This window comes from Apis florea, unplaced genomic scaffold (genome assembly GCF_048593485.1).
Source record: "Apis florea isolate Af1SG1 unplaced genomic scaffold, ASM4859348v1 contig_2495_pilon, whole genome shotgun sequence".
Classification (NCBI taxonomy): domain Eukaryota; kingdom Metazoa; phylum Arthropoda; class Insecta; order Hymenoptera; family Apidae; genus Apis; species Apis florea.
Window position 1 is genome coordinate 3465438 of NW_028256595.1, and position 13786 is coordinate 3479223.

Consider the following 13786-nt stretch of genomic DNA (forward strand, 5'->3'; position numbering starts at 1 on the left):
CGGCAAAGGTTTTCCGCGCAAAACCGCAATGACAAGCTTTCTATCGCTGTCTATCGCGTCTGTTTCTCGTTTTCCTATCACGGACGATTGTTTCTATCTATATCTATTTTCAACGACGACGAGTTTTTTGCCGTGGTGAAAGTCTAGACCCACCGCAGTTTCGTCCGATTTTAACGAGCATCGAACGCTTCGGTGTAATTCGTTGTTGTATCCCCCGACGAGGGGACGAGTTCCGCTCTAACCGTGGTTCCTTTTATTTTGTTCGACACGTATATATTGTTCGCGCTGCTTCGATGCGCACGCAGGAATGCATTCATCGCAGGAGGAGAAGCGACTGGGTGAAAATTAATTGTTCGGAACTACAGTTATGCATGGAATCTGTGTCAGGATGGAGCGTAATTTTTAACGCTCTAATATGATCATGTTGGGGCAACGTTTCTAGGTGAGATCCAGCTGAGACCGAAGAGGAAGGAGAGGACTTTTTCTTCGGAATCGACGGAGTCGGGTGTCTCGTGGGCGCAAAGATGAAAGAAGAAAAAAATATTCGCGATTAAATAACCGACTGGAAGTAATCCTGCACGGGATGTTATAGAACGAACGGGAACTAGAGTCTCCTTTTACGTCTAATGGCGAGAAGGGAGCTTAATTTAAGCACGGCCGACTCCGTTTTCTCCGGTTTGTCTTATAAGGAAAGGAAAGTTACAGGCGTCAATTCGTTAATCCAACCTCTTCGGGCTAGAATGTGTTCACGTAACTCTTTTCAAACCGATATGCAAGCCACCACGGCCCGGCTGTGTTGCGTAACGCGCTCATACGTCACGCGCAACGATGCCTGTCTGTTATAATCGTCGAGTTGTAATACGCGATACGCGAGAATTGAACGGGTGCTGGCCCACCTTCTCAAGATCACCAGCCACGTTTCGCGTGACATAACTTCTCGCCGACGACTCGCTCGACGGTGATCGTGATTCGCGTTCGACTTTGAAATTCGTTAAAACCTCGCCTCCTCGTCGTTTGCTCGTCGCGATTAATCGATCCTTGGCCTCGTGTTGTTTTCCTTTAACGATTCCCTGAGCTCGAACTAGAACACACGTATACGATCGTGAAACGTATCGTAAGACGAAGAGGTGGCTGGTTTTCAATGGTAATGCAACGTCATTGACACATAAAGATCGCGCGGCTACACACCGACTTTCTCGTCCTGTAAAGAAGAACACGACTGTTTACACTCGGGGATCGTAAAGAGTTGGCATCTGGAAAGGTGTAAACCTATCTCCACTATGGCTATCGAAACTATCTAATCTCTGATCTACTTCGACACTCTCGTTCGCCGAAACGCGTTCGATCGAACTTTAAATGTTCGTAATAACACTTTCGCTTCTCTTCGTTTTTCTTCGATAGATACTGATTTTTTATTTACGACGGCTATTCGGGAACGACAACGAGGTAATCTTATCGTGTCGAGATCACGCATCGAGATGAAACGAGTACCTGTCTCTTCCGTAATACGACGTAACACGACAATTCTATTCCGCTAATGTTGCCAGCAGAGCAGCTCGTCGAGCGAGCTGAGATTTTTAAATGACCTTTCCCATGCCACAAGTGCGCGAGCTCGCGTTGTTGCTTCAGTCTGTGAATAAATAACTATCGTATCTGTTAGTACGTTCGCACACGTTCCAAGTAATCCTCTCTAATGGAGTTAAAATCTGTCTACATCTGTCTTGACGGCGCCGCAAACCGATACCCTTTAACTTTCAGGGATCATCTTCCCTCTTCCGTCCAATATTTGAATATGGACGCCTAAGGCTAAGCCTGCTCGCAAACATTCCGTTTTCGATACGAAAGCTGTAAGAAAAGCAAAGGAGATACCAATGATCGATACCTATCGGTATAAAACGAATCTCTAACCGTAACCATAGAAAGTGAATCTAACGATCAGGTTGGTGAACTCGGGGATTCGAATCTCAAAGTCTTCGATCTTAAGACGATTATTCGATCGATCGAGGTGGCGCGAGTCACGAACGAAGCCGTTTTCTCTCTGTAACCAATCAATATGGAAAATGATTAAATTGTCCACAATAGGTTTTGCCGAGAGAGGGATAAAAAGAATAAACCGATAAGGATATCGACAACTTCGTTATTATCGCGTTTTTCAATTTCTCCGTTGAAGAGTGAAACGGAGTAAAAATGTCATGGCATTCGCTTGAGAATTTCTGCCACGGACGTATAATATACGAGACGGGGAGAAAAATACGCGCGTAGAAAGGACGATGGAGAAGGAGGGGCAGCCCGCGTATTTGCTTCACTTCCACGAGAGGTTAGCCACCACGTAACAGACATCGCAATCCCTAATTATGCAACCTTCTTCTTCGTCTTCTTTCATCCAGTCATATCTCCCGCCGATATGTTCTCTCGGTTTACTCGCCACGGCAAGTAGTGAGTTTTCTCACGCACCTGAGTTTCCGAATGCCGAGCTTGGTGCCGCGGCATTTCCAACGTTTTGCGCGCTATTTAGCGCCTACTGCTTCTACAACATTGCAATCTAGTCACGAAGGACGTGCCAGCGTTTCTTCTTTTCTTCTTATTCAGTGTTTCCGATTGCGTGGCGACTTCTTTATTCCCTTTGTTTTTCCACGGGAAAGTGGATCAACGTAAAAATGTTTTTATTCTTCGGCGCGGAAACGTTCTACCACTTTTTTTTTTTACTTTTCTTTTTTATCTTCAGTTTTATTCCATTTTTAGGACAACAACGGGATACGATTACGAGCGAGAATCGAACGAGGCGTGTTTATCTCAAAATTTGAAGCTTTTTTCTCGCGCATGCGCCGCAGACTCATTTTTAAACTTGTAACTGTCAATTGACTTGCGCGGTCCTTCGATTCGGCGTTCACGAAACAATTTTTCAAACATCGAGTTACGCGTCACTCTTGTCTTGTGTAACAACGAAAGGATAACGATCGGGAACCTGTCTCGAGTTTTCATGTCCCGATTGACATTGAAACGCGTACAAGGACGACACGGTCTTCGGAATTTCTTTGCACACGCGTTCGCGTTTCTTCGATCGTGTTACGCGGTGTTTCGTTTCGTTTGCCACGTACAGGTTATGTGCGATTGTGACCGTATCGCTGACACGAACCGGGCAAATCGTGTGTATTCGCTTCTTCGGAATGCGGTGCATGGAAAAAAGACGTGATTCAAGTAACAGGCGACGTGTTAAAATGACACGAAACCATATTCCATGGTTACGATAAGATTTCGTAAGGTGACAGATTACGATTGACGGCACCAATCGGATGATCGATGGGAAAGTAACATCGAAAACGTGAGTTGAACACGAAATATATTCATCTAACGTTTATCATTTCAAAAAAATACCAATATATTATTATGGGAAAGTCACGCATAAAGTTTTCACGCGAATCAACATTACGTTTCAAGACGCTATTGGCACTTGTTTTGCAACGTTAAAATATTCGCAGTATTTATCGTTTGCTTTAATGATCCCCTATTGACCGAGCGTTGCATTCACGCATACAAATTGCACAAATGTTCTCTCGCAATACACAAAGATTTATGGATTCTTTATTAGACGTTTCTTAAACATTTTCGAGGGAAGACTATTTTTCAAACATTCAGTTTTTTTTTTTTGCATCGTTTGACTTTTATGCATTGCAGGAACTTCATTTAAACGCATAGGTTAGGTTTAAAAGCAAAGAAATCGTATGTGTTTCTTATCGTTTTTCTTTTGTGGTTCTAAGTGGTTCAGCCTTGAGTAGGTAAACCGGTAATTGTAAACAAATGAGGTGATCGACCTCGATGGCGAACCTTGAGAGTCGCTCTCGGAATTCTTGATATTGGGCAGCTTTGAACTATGCGAATCAGACGACGCGACACGACGTGTGTCGTTCGTCCGACGATTAGATCGCGATTCGATCGAATTCAACATTTATCGTATACACTACGTGCTTCTATTATTGTTTCGTTACTTTATCGCTATCGTTAAAAGACGCACAATGCTTGATTGCATAAGTCGTGGCACGATTGTCGGAAAAATTTCGAAGGAAGTCTATGCTAGAGAACTAGAAACGGTAAAATCCCAGAATTGTGCCGGCATACTCTGTCTCATTGCGAAAACCGAGTACAGGCATGCGCGAGTATTAATTACTAGAGTAGAGAATTTCAATTTGTGTCCATCATTGGTATTCAGTTTTGCTTGAATAAAAATTGCTAATCCATTAACATTGGAAGATTAAAAAAAATTTATACAAACATAGCATCGCTTGCGAATGTTTACTCGAATAAAAATTTTTCTTTAATTAAAACCTAATAGAATATTGTTTTTATAAACGTATAATATATATGTAAAAATTTTTTATTTAGAACCATTTCAATAAATTAAAAAAAAACGTTATCAGCAGTTGTGAATTTTGTTTTCATCAGCTATACAAATGTTAGCTCATTCAGAAGGATTACTATTTGCTTTTATCTCATCACAGTTGCATGATACAAACGAATCGAATAAATGGAAACGATCCAGAAAAAAAAATAACATTCCCGCGCTAAAACAACAATTTAAATCAAGCTAACGCAGTTTATGGAAAAAGCATCATAAAATCGGCATAAATCGAATGCACCGTAAGATCAATATTCTACCTCACGATAGTTAGAGGAGAAAATATAATATTTACTTATGATAAGCAAGAATTCAACACGTTCTTAGAAATCTGTAGGAAAAAAAGGGATCTAAGTTGGATTATACATATCATAATTCGATTTATGGCTAGTATCGTTGCGCGTTTCATTGAAACGCATCCATTCTCCGGCTACTTTCGATAATCGCCGTTTGAAAATTGGTTCTGTTTTTCCATGTATATCCGTTGCCCGTGGCGCCAGTAAATAAAAGTGAAATTGCCATTCGTTCGCGTGGCCTTTGTAATTTGCGACTGTAAACTATAACTTTCACTGGGACTTTCGTTGGTTCTGTCGAAAGAGCAGCGTCCCTCGTCCACGAGATGATATATACACGAGCCATTATTGTCATTCGTACGCGGGCAAAAGCGAGAGCTATGTCGTAATTGCGCGCGATAAAGTTTTACACGACCCGTTCCTTTCGACCACGTATTAATTTGCGTTTCAAGAAAAACGACCGCAAAGTTGGAATACGGTGTTTGGATTAGAATTCTGTATAATAATCTTGAGAAGTTAACGAACGATGCTTAACGATGTTACGTTATCGCTGTGTCGTTAATTAAAAAAAAAAAAAAAAAAAAAATATGAAAACTACAGCATGAGAGATAGATCACGGAACTAGCATTAATTTTATGGTTGCCTGTATTCGAATAAAACTCTTGTTATATAATTATTGCGTTGAAAGAAAATGATAAATTGATAAATAAAGTGATAAACAATCGAAATATCAAATCCCTTATAAATTCGCCGATTCTTCCTATTGTTTAAAATTTCTAATTTCGTATTCGCGTTCGCATAAGCGTGGATCCAGTAAGGAGAAGTTCACTTAATCAGACAATTTCAATTGATTTTTTGCTTCCGATAAATACGAACGTCCAGCATAACCGATGATCGCCATTCGTTACACTCGAGTCATTCCTCGCTCGGGGAAAATTTTTCCCGTATCTGGATATACGGGTATAGATCGTCCAACATCCGAATGTCGAAAGGAATTTCTCGATCGGACAGGCGGATGTCTCGGAACGCGCATACCGGTACGAACGGTCGCGCGTATCCGTGGTACAGGCGCATCAAGAGCAGCTCGAGATAATCGCGCGGCGAGTTCTTAAAGGACGACGTATCTCTATACTAAGCCAATTTAAATACCTTTCCGCGGTGTATAGTGGCTTCTTTTCCTAGGCCGGTTGGAAGCTCGGTTCACCGGTGTATAATTATACCGGTGGGTTAATAATGACTTACGAACTGCAACCAGGCCTTCTTGTTCGTTTGTTTAGTGCCACCGATATGTGGTTGCACCGTCGAGGCCGGCCACGATGTTGCATTAAATTGCATCGCGCTAATCTACCCATCGTTCCATCTCTCTCGTTCCCTTTGTACGCCGCGATTCCAGCCATAAGGAGATTTTTTTCTTTCTCTTCTTTTCTTCTCTTTTCTCTTGGATAAACGGCAAGAGATTTCCTCGCGTCACGAACATTCGCCGATCGTCGATTCTAAACGGTTTTCGTTTTCGTTGGTGTACGAAAGGAAATTCCATCGCGGTTGAATCATCCCGGCTACCACGAGATTCCACCATTTATCCAAGTTTCATGTATATATATATATTTTTATATATATCCTACGTATCTACGTTTCACGGTCAAGCGTTGGTTTAATTGGTTTAAATTATTAGTGATACGCGCGTTAACCAATGTACCTTGGTATGGATTCATAGATATTCATTACGCGTTGTAGACATGTATTTACTTTCAATTAACACGATACGTAAATGCGTGTTATCGCGGATAATCAATTGGCTAGGAAAATTTCTGTTAGATTCGCGTAAACGAATGTGTGTGTGTGTGTGTGTGTGTACGTGTCTCTTTTCGCTCAATATCACGGATTAATCGGATTATTTTTTTTAAAGAATTTTAATTACGCGTGTCGGGTAAATTGCATATATTCTGGCAATTCGAAGCTCGTAATATCAAGTGTTAATGCCGAGAATCATTACGGGGAAGAGAGTTATTAAAGAGAGAATCGGCTCACTTTTTTTCTTTTTATGCCGATCCGTGCAATTTCGTGGCCCCACCATCGCATACCATGCGCATTCGATGCACCGGGGAATATCACACGCTCAAGTTTTTCTTCGAAACCGATGCAAGTAGGACATCATTCTTCCTTTATTCTTTTCTCTGGCCTGAATTTGCTCGGGTAACATTCGATGCTCGTGCAAACGCCACGAGTCTATTTATCTTGCACTTCTCTTTTTTCTCGGGAAGAATATAATGTACCTGAGAATATCTCGTTAAAATCTGCGAGAACTCCGTTTCTCCGCGCATCGCCTTTTATTTTCCACCACAGACAAAAAAATCGATAGTTTTAAACGAAGAATTTTATTCCTTTCTTCCACTCGAGATTTCCACGAAAAATCATCTTTCGCTCGGATAAACGAAAATTAGCGTGCAAAACGACGCAATCTGAAACGATTTACGACCACGATTTCGATCATTGTTTTCCGATCGATGGAACGGATATATATTCGAACAAATTCCCATCCAAAAGACGAACGAAAATTCGTGTTTCGAAGAGCGATCGACGAGGAAAAGAAAAAAAAAAAAAATGATAGGATCATTGAAGCGAGAAATATCGATTCTCGCGTGGCTCTCTCATTATCGTCTTTCCCCAATGCGCGGCACTATGGTTTAATGCATTGTTATTGCCGTGTATCGCATAATGACTGTGCCCACCGCATAATCCCGTTCCTTTGTCGTCGTACACCTCGAAACAACACCACTCGAATCGATGAATGTTAATCCGTGTCGAACACCGCTTACCACGAAAACGTTCGGCTTATTTCGTGGCTTGATGACACCGCATCCGTGAATGTTGCCGCGCATCGGATATCGAGCTTAAACGCGGATGCTTGTTCGCGAAACAAGGGTAAAAGCGAAGGATACGGCAGAGATGTGAAAGAGAAAAATTTATGGGTCAATGGACGAGAGAGAAACGTAGGAGGAATAATACTCGGGGATAAGAGGGGATATAATTGGGAGGGTAATTCTTATTAGGGCTGAAGGACAAGGGGTGTAAGAATAAAGGGAAGGAAAGTGGTCGAGAAGAATGTGGAAAGGGAGTAGAGTGTTTGTGCGAGCGGAAACAGTACGCGTACACGCGCACGTACGTATAAGAGAGAAAGGAAATCGGGGGGGAGGAAGAGGGGAAAAAAGGAGATCAGTGAGAAAGAGGATGAAGAAATAAATTTATACGAAGTATTAATAAATGTCAATCCTACTTGATAAGCAAGGAACGAATATTCTTAGGAACGGCGATAATCCGCGGTTGGAACGACGCGTGCAACCTCGTAAAATTTTATCGCTCCCCTATATCCTCTCGTGCCTACCGACGCGACGTTGCGACTCGGGTATTCATAATCGATCGCGCGCTTCTCATCGACGGCTGTTTCGAATTAAAAATAAACGGTTTCGAAGGAATTCTTTTCTAGATCTTTGAAAAAAGGGACAACGACGCTCCTCCGTTCGACGAAGCCGGTTGAAACGCTTCGCGATCGATTCTTTGGAAACGGAAGAGTTCGGTAGAGACTTGGTAGGATACGTGGAGGAACTCGAAACGGTGGTAAAAACGTTTGTGAAAAAGGAGGGCAAGTGGGTTTTATGCTCGCCAACGACTTCCTCTCCTCGATCGATCTTCCGGGTTCGTACGGTAAATGCTCGTAACCGATATCGTTTCCTCGAGTAGAACGAGACCTGACTCTCCATTGTGCGCTCAATGCGCTCTCGTGTGCGAGCAAAGAAAGAAGAGGAGGAGAGAGGGAGGAAAAGAGGGATACCACGTGCTCCCGAACGATTCGTACGAACGGTTATCGTGTACGATTTCGAATTTAAATTTTAGATCGTAGAGAAATTGGATCGAAATTTTGCGAAGCCGCGTCGTTTCGACTCGATATTTTTTGGAAATATCGCTTCCGCCAATATTGCGTTTTACAATCGTAAAACGAGATAAATCCTTCGCCGTTGAACGTTTTTTTTGTAGCAGCGTGAATCTTCCGGGTCTGTCGAGCGTACTATGTAAATATGTCTCGATGTTTTACGATCAAGGGAACGTTTTAAACCGTATTACGCAGACTTTTTCTCTCGGTTCGAGAAGAAAACTCGAAGGGAAAAAGTCGGAGCCAACTTTATTTCCTATAAATTACCGATGTGAATTTATTACCGATGTTTTCGAGGGAATTTATGGACAAAACGTGTGTCCATATTTCCTCGGCTACAACTTATTCGCGTATAAATCTCTGAAAGTAATTTGCGATTCGAAATTGGAAATCTGATCTAACTAGACAAAGATGGGATTAAAGTTTGAGGGAACGATAATTAATTATTGTCGCGCGTTTATACGAGAAAAGGTAGAGTGGACGTTACACACGCATCGCTTCCGTCCACTCGATCTTCCGGGTTCCACATAAGTGGCGAGCGGCTCGATTCATACGGTATGTATTCCATAACGACCCGACTAGTAAAACTAGTTTCGATTCGGTGGAACGCAAAACCGCCTCGCGATCTCTCTCCCCGGATAACTCCGTAAACGTTATTGAAAAAGGTCGCTCTATGGGAGCTTCTTCTTCATTCATATTCGACGCGCGTGATCATTCACGAAGCGAGCGCGAGTCCTTTCTGTGATAATCGTGAAAGTATCGCGAGGTGAAAACCGATTCCCAACGCGTTCTTTCAATCGGACGAAAAATCGGTTAAACGCGAGGAGGAGAATCTCCGTTGTTTAGAAATCGAGCGCGCGATCTTTTCACTATTTTACTCATCACCGTTATTCTATTAACTCTGTAAATTCTACGCAAACGTACCGATCTACTACCACTCTCGAAAAAGATGCTTGAAATATTTTCAATGGGACTCGTTGGTTGGAGACCGAAACGATTTTCCAAGTGTAGCGCCACGATTACGGTTCAAGTTCGCGTGGGCCACTTCCGATCGATCGGTCTTTTCCGGGTTGCACGTAAGTAACGAATGGTGGGCTCGGCGGTAACCGATATCGTGCAACGAGTAAAACTCGTTTCGGTAGAGCATAAAGGGGACAGAGAGGCAGGGCACACGGCCACTCTCTCGTGGATGGCCGTGTAACCCTATAGGAAACCTTGGGCGAGTTTCACTTTGCGCTCGCCGTTACCACGGGACTCGTCCAAGGGGGACGTAACGCGGGCTGCAAACGCTTCGTCGTATCGAGCATCGCGTGTGAATGCGCCTCCAACAACGCGCCGTGCCCTAATACGACCGCGACTACGGCCTTATTCTTTCGCCAAGTGTCACGCTTATGCCGGAAAAATAGAGAGGACGACCGGTTGCGACCAGTGGTATTCGCGTTCCCCTTTTTTTTTTTCTCTATCGCTTGCTCCAGTTACACAATCTTCTCCTCTTCTCTGGATTCCCGTTTAAAACGTTTCGAGTAATTCTTTTCCTCGGAAAAAATGTATTCCAATCCTCTCTCTCGTTGTTATTTTAACGTCCTCCTCCCGATCAGAGATTTTTTTTTACACACGGGGAATACGAAAGTTCGTTCGTATATGGCGTTCACGCACGATTCGTTAGACGAGCGCCACATTTTCAAGTCTATTGTCATCGAAAAAATAACTGTTCCTAACGATACACGTAACAGGAATCGTAGACTTTTCTCGGTATATAAGTCATACGAGACACCGTCCCGTTCGCGGTAGCTGTCTCTACGTCCATAGAATTCGAGGCGACACACGATCGCCAACCGGAGATATCTGCGGTAGGCGCGAACGAAAGTCGATAAATTCCTCGTAATCCCGTTTTCTATAGCTGCCTCGCGCCACTCATATCGAACATCTACTTTTTTTTTTCCAACGCTGAAATACCAACGCTTCGACTCGTATCGAGATTCTCGATCACGCCTAAAGCAGAGTTCCTCTGTTACGTGTCGTCGTTACAACTTAAAGGGGGGAGAGAGGAGGAGGAGGAGGAAGAAGAAGACGAGAAGAAAAAGATACGAAACCGAGTACGAAACGCTCGTAAGTTTCGTGTCACGATACTTTGAAAAAAAAAACACAATGATTGGAAATATCGGGAATCCTGATCTGTCGCGAATCCAAAATAAGCAATGGATAAGCTCTGATTTTTTCGAATCTTCTTCTGTATCTATAGATTCTTCCATTTAATCTAAATTCGATTGTATATATTCCAACTTTCCAATATATATATATATATAATCGTAAGAGAAAAAAATGTTTTCAAACTTGGCGCGCAATCGGCAGATCGACCAATCCGAATTTCAGTCGGGGAGAATTACGATGACCTCGGTACGCCGTGGCAGATGTATCGATTCGAGCGGGTACGAGACACGGGACAACGTGGGGCCATTCCCAACACGAGGATGCACTTTGGATAAGCTGTGGAGGGATCAAAGATACGACGAGGGTAACGCGGCTGGAATTAATGCGGAATGACTAAGCGGCTGCTCGGAACGATCGTTCCACACGCTCGTGCACTATCGAGAAAATATTTCTCCTCGCTACCGCCATCGTCCATCTCTCGCTATAAACATTCCTAATGTCTCTTACGCTCGTTACGTAATCCGCGCCCTTTCACGGTATCCTCCTCGTCGTCGTTTCGACGTCTTGCCACGGGCAACGAAAAAGGGCGTGTTCCTCCACTAGGAAGTCGGCGGCCGTTGTGTTTTATTCTTTGCCATCGTGATTCCGCGTTACGTTGGATCGTTAACTTGGTTTGCTACGGGCGTTTCTCTATGAGTTTGTTGTTTATCATAGGAACAGAGATGCTATCCTCTCTCCGGTGAATATTCATTTCGATGTTTGTCTATTTCCGTTCGCCATTATTATTATATATATATATATATATATACCTCTTCCCGTTATTTGTTATATGTTAAAAATAAATAAATATATATATATATAAATCACTTCGAATAAGATAAGAAGAGAATGGAGAGATTTAATTCCAATTACAGCGCGGATAATTCAACGACACGAGTAGAGAAAACGTTGAAACGGAAAGGAACAGATACGATACGACTCGAACAATGAAATAAAGTATCGTACGTAATGTCGTTGCACGCGAAACGGCCGATACGCAATACGGGTTCCCGATAAACTTGAAATACGCGTCTTACCGCCGTTATTTGTAATCATTTTTCGTGGCCTTCGATAAATCGAGTGCGTCAGTCTGATATTCAAATGAGGCTGGGACACCAGCGGTGAAGATAGCGACGAGCACGAGAATGCGCGAGGGACAGAGAGAGAAAGAGAGAGAGAGGGAGGCGGGGAACGAGAGAGAAAGGGAGGTGGAGTGAGAGAGGAAAGGGGTAGGGAGGATAGAAGGAGAGAGAGAGAGAGAGAGAGAGAAGAGGAATAGAGAATGACCGCACTTAGGTCCTTTCGTTACGGAGGAATAAGCCTCCTCGGTCAATGGCTGCGGTATCCGCAGGTTCAAGGAAAGCGGGCTGGTCCGATTCGACATCGTGATGTCGTTCACGGGGAAACCGAACAGGTGACGCTACTCGTGAAAATGCAGGTTAATGGAATGCCTGGACTGGAATTACGGACACGCGCGAACGTCCTCGTCGAAATGGACGTTGTTTCGAAATATCCACGTATTTTGAAATATCGATAACGAAGGGGAATGCTTCGTTGTCCGATTCTTCTTTTTCTTCGAATGAGAAAAATATTGAATACATGGATGGATATATAATGGAAGTAATAACGGATTGATGTTCGAGGATGTTCCCGCGATCGTTGAAACGTAATTATTATCCATGGATTTGCAGCGGAGAGAGTTATCGATCACGTATACGCGAGACGGAATTTTCTCTCGTCGTTTTTCGAAAGAATGGAAAGATTCGATTACGGGTGAAGTGGCGGGTAACAACGCCCTGTGCAAACAACGATCGCTCGATGAAAATGCGTGTCTTTCTTTTTTTCCTCTCCCTCCGCTCTCGCGCTACACCCTCCAATATATATATATACACACACACACGCGCGCGCACAGATATATCCGTGTCTCGCGGAAAACGGTCGAAAACGGGGAAAATTTAAATTTCCTCCGTGTACAATCGCGAAATAACGAGAAAGATTATTCCCCCTGTATGTTGAAAAGTTGGGTGAAATCGATTGGCGGAGCGGACGGGAAGTGGGCGCGTTTCTTGGTCGCGTAGAACGGTGTAATAAAATCGTAGCGGTGTAGGGATAGTTAGATCGGACACGATGAAGCCGGGTCTCTCGAAACCGCACCGGCTTTCTTTCCTCTTTCCGAGGACGACTTTGACGAACTCCGTGTATATCGCCGCCAATCCCCCTCCTCTGCTGCATAGCAACAAACCGATCGATCGAACCGGCAACATTTTGGTGGAAATTGTTTTCGGGTGGGAATATCGTCGGTGGGACGAGAGCGAGAGACACACGACGACGAGGTTAGCCCGCGTGTGGGACGTGTTTGCGTGCAGTTATCGATCTAAAAGTATATCCCATACCGGTGCATGAAGGCGGCAGTCGACATGTTATTATCCATGGGGTGGTTCCATAAATCGCAGCCCTTCTACGCCAACACGGCCCGTTTTTAACACACGCCCGTTTTCCCGCCGTGGCACCGGCGAAAAAACGGGGGGGAGGGAGGGGAGGAGAGGTTGGTCGAAGCCACAGAAAGAGAGAGAGAGAGAGAGCGAGACGATCCTCGTTGATCCTCGCGAATCCTCCGTCTACTTATTCCGCGAACTCGTTTCCCCGGAGGGAATATCCGCGGATGAAATCGGTCCGTGGATGGCAACAACCGTTTGCCAACACCTGCACGACTCGACAGGTTGAAACCGTCCGCTGAACTGAAGTCAGAATGCGCATTCGTCGGTTTCCATGGTAGTGGCCGATGCTGGGTGGTGGTGGCGGTGGTGGTGGTGGTGGCGCAGCGGAGGAGCCCGGTAGCTGTGCCCGTGGTGGGGATTGACGGAACAGACCGTCTGCCGGGCTCTCTGGCTGGCGCGTTCACAACCAGGTGTCGATGCCACGGAACCTAAGGTTCCGTTCACATGATGGTCGGACAGTTTCCACCGATCGACACGCGTGACT

At 44.1% G+C, this 13786-nt stretch overlaps 1 protein-coding gene across 2 annotated transcripts in view; it reads right to left on the bottom strand.

Moving 5' to 3' along the window:
• The window catches only part of LOC100867417 (uncharacterized), a 31029-nt gene extending 17476 nt beyond the window's left edge, over positions 1–13553 (bottom strand). Inside the window, exon 1 of one of the 2 annotated variants that reach the window (XM_086906470.1) lies at positions 13198–13553. In XM_086906470.1, the coding sequence (XP_086762596.1) occupies positions 13198–13235 (38 nt within the window). In that variant the 5' untranslated portion in view covers positions 13236–13553. The remainder of the gene's footprint in view (positions 1–13197) is intronic. The other variant, XM_086906471.1, reaches the window with a different exon arrangement.
• Between the last annotated feature and the right edge of the window lie 233 nt (positions 13554–13786).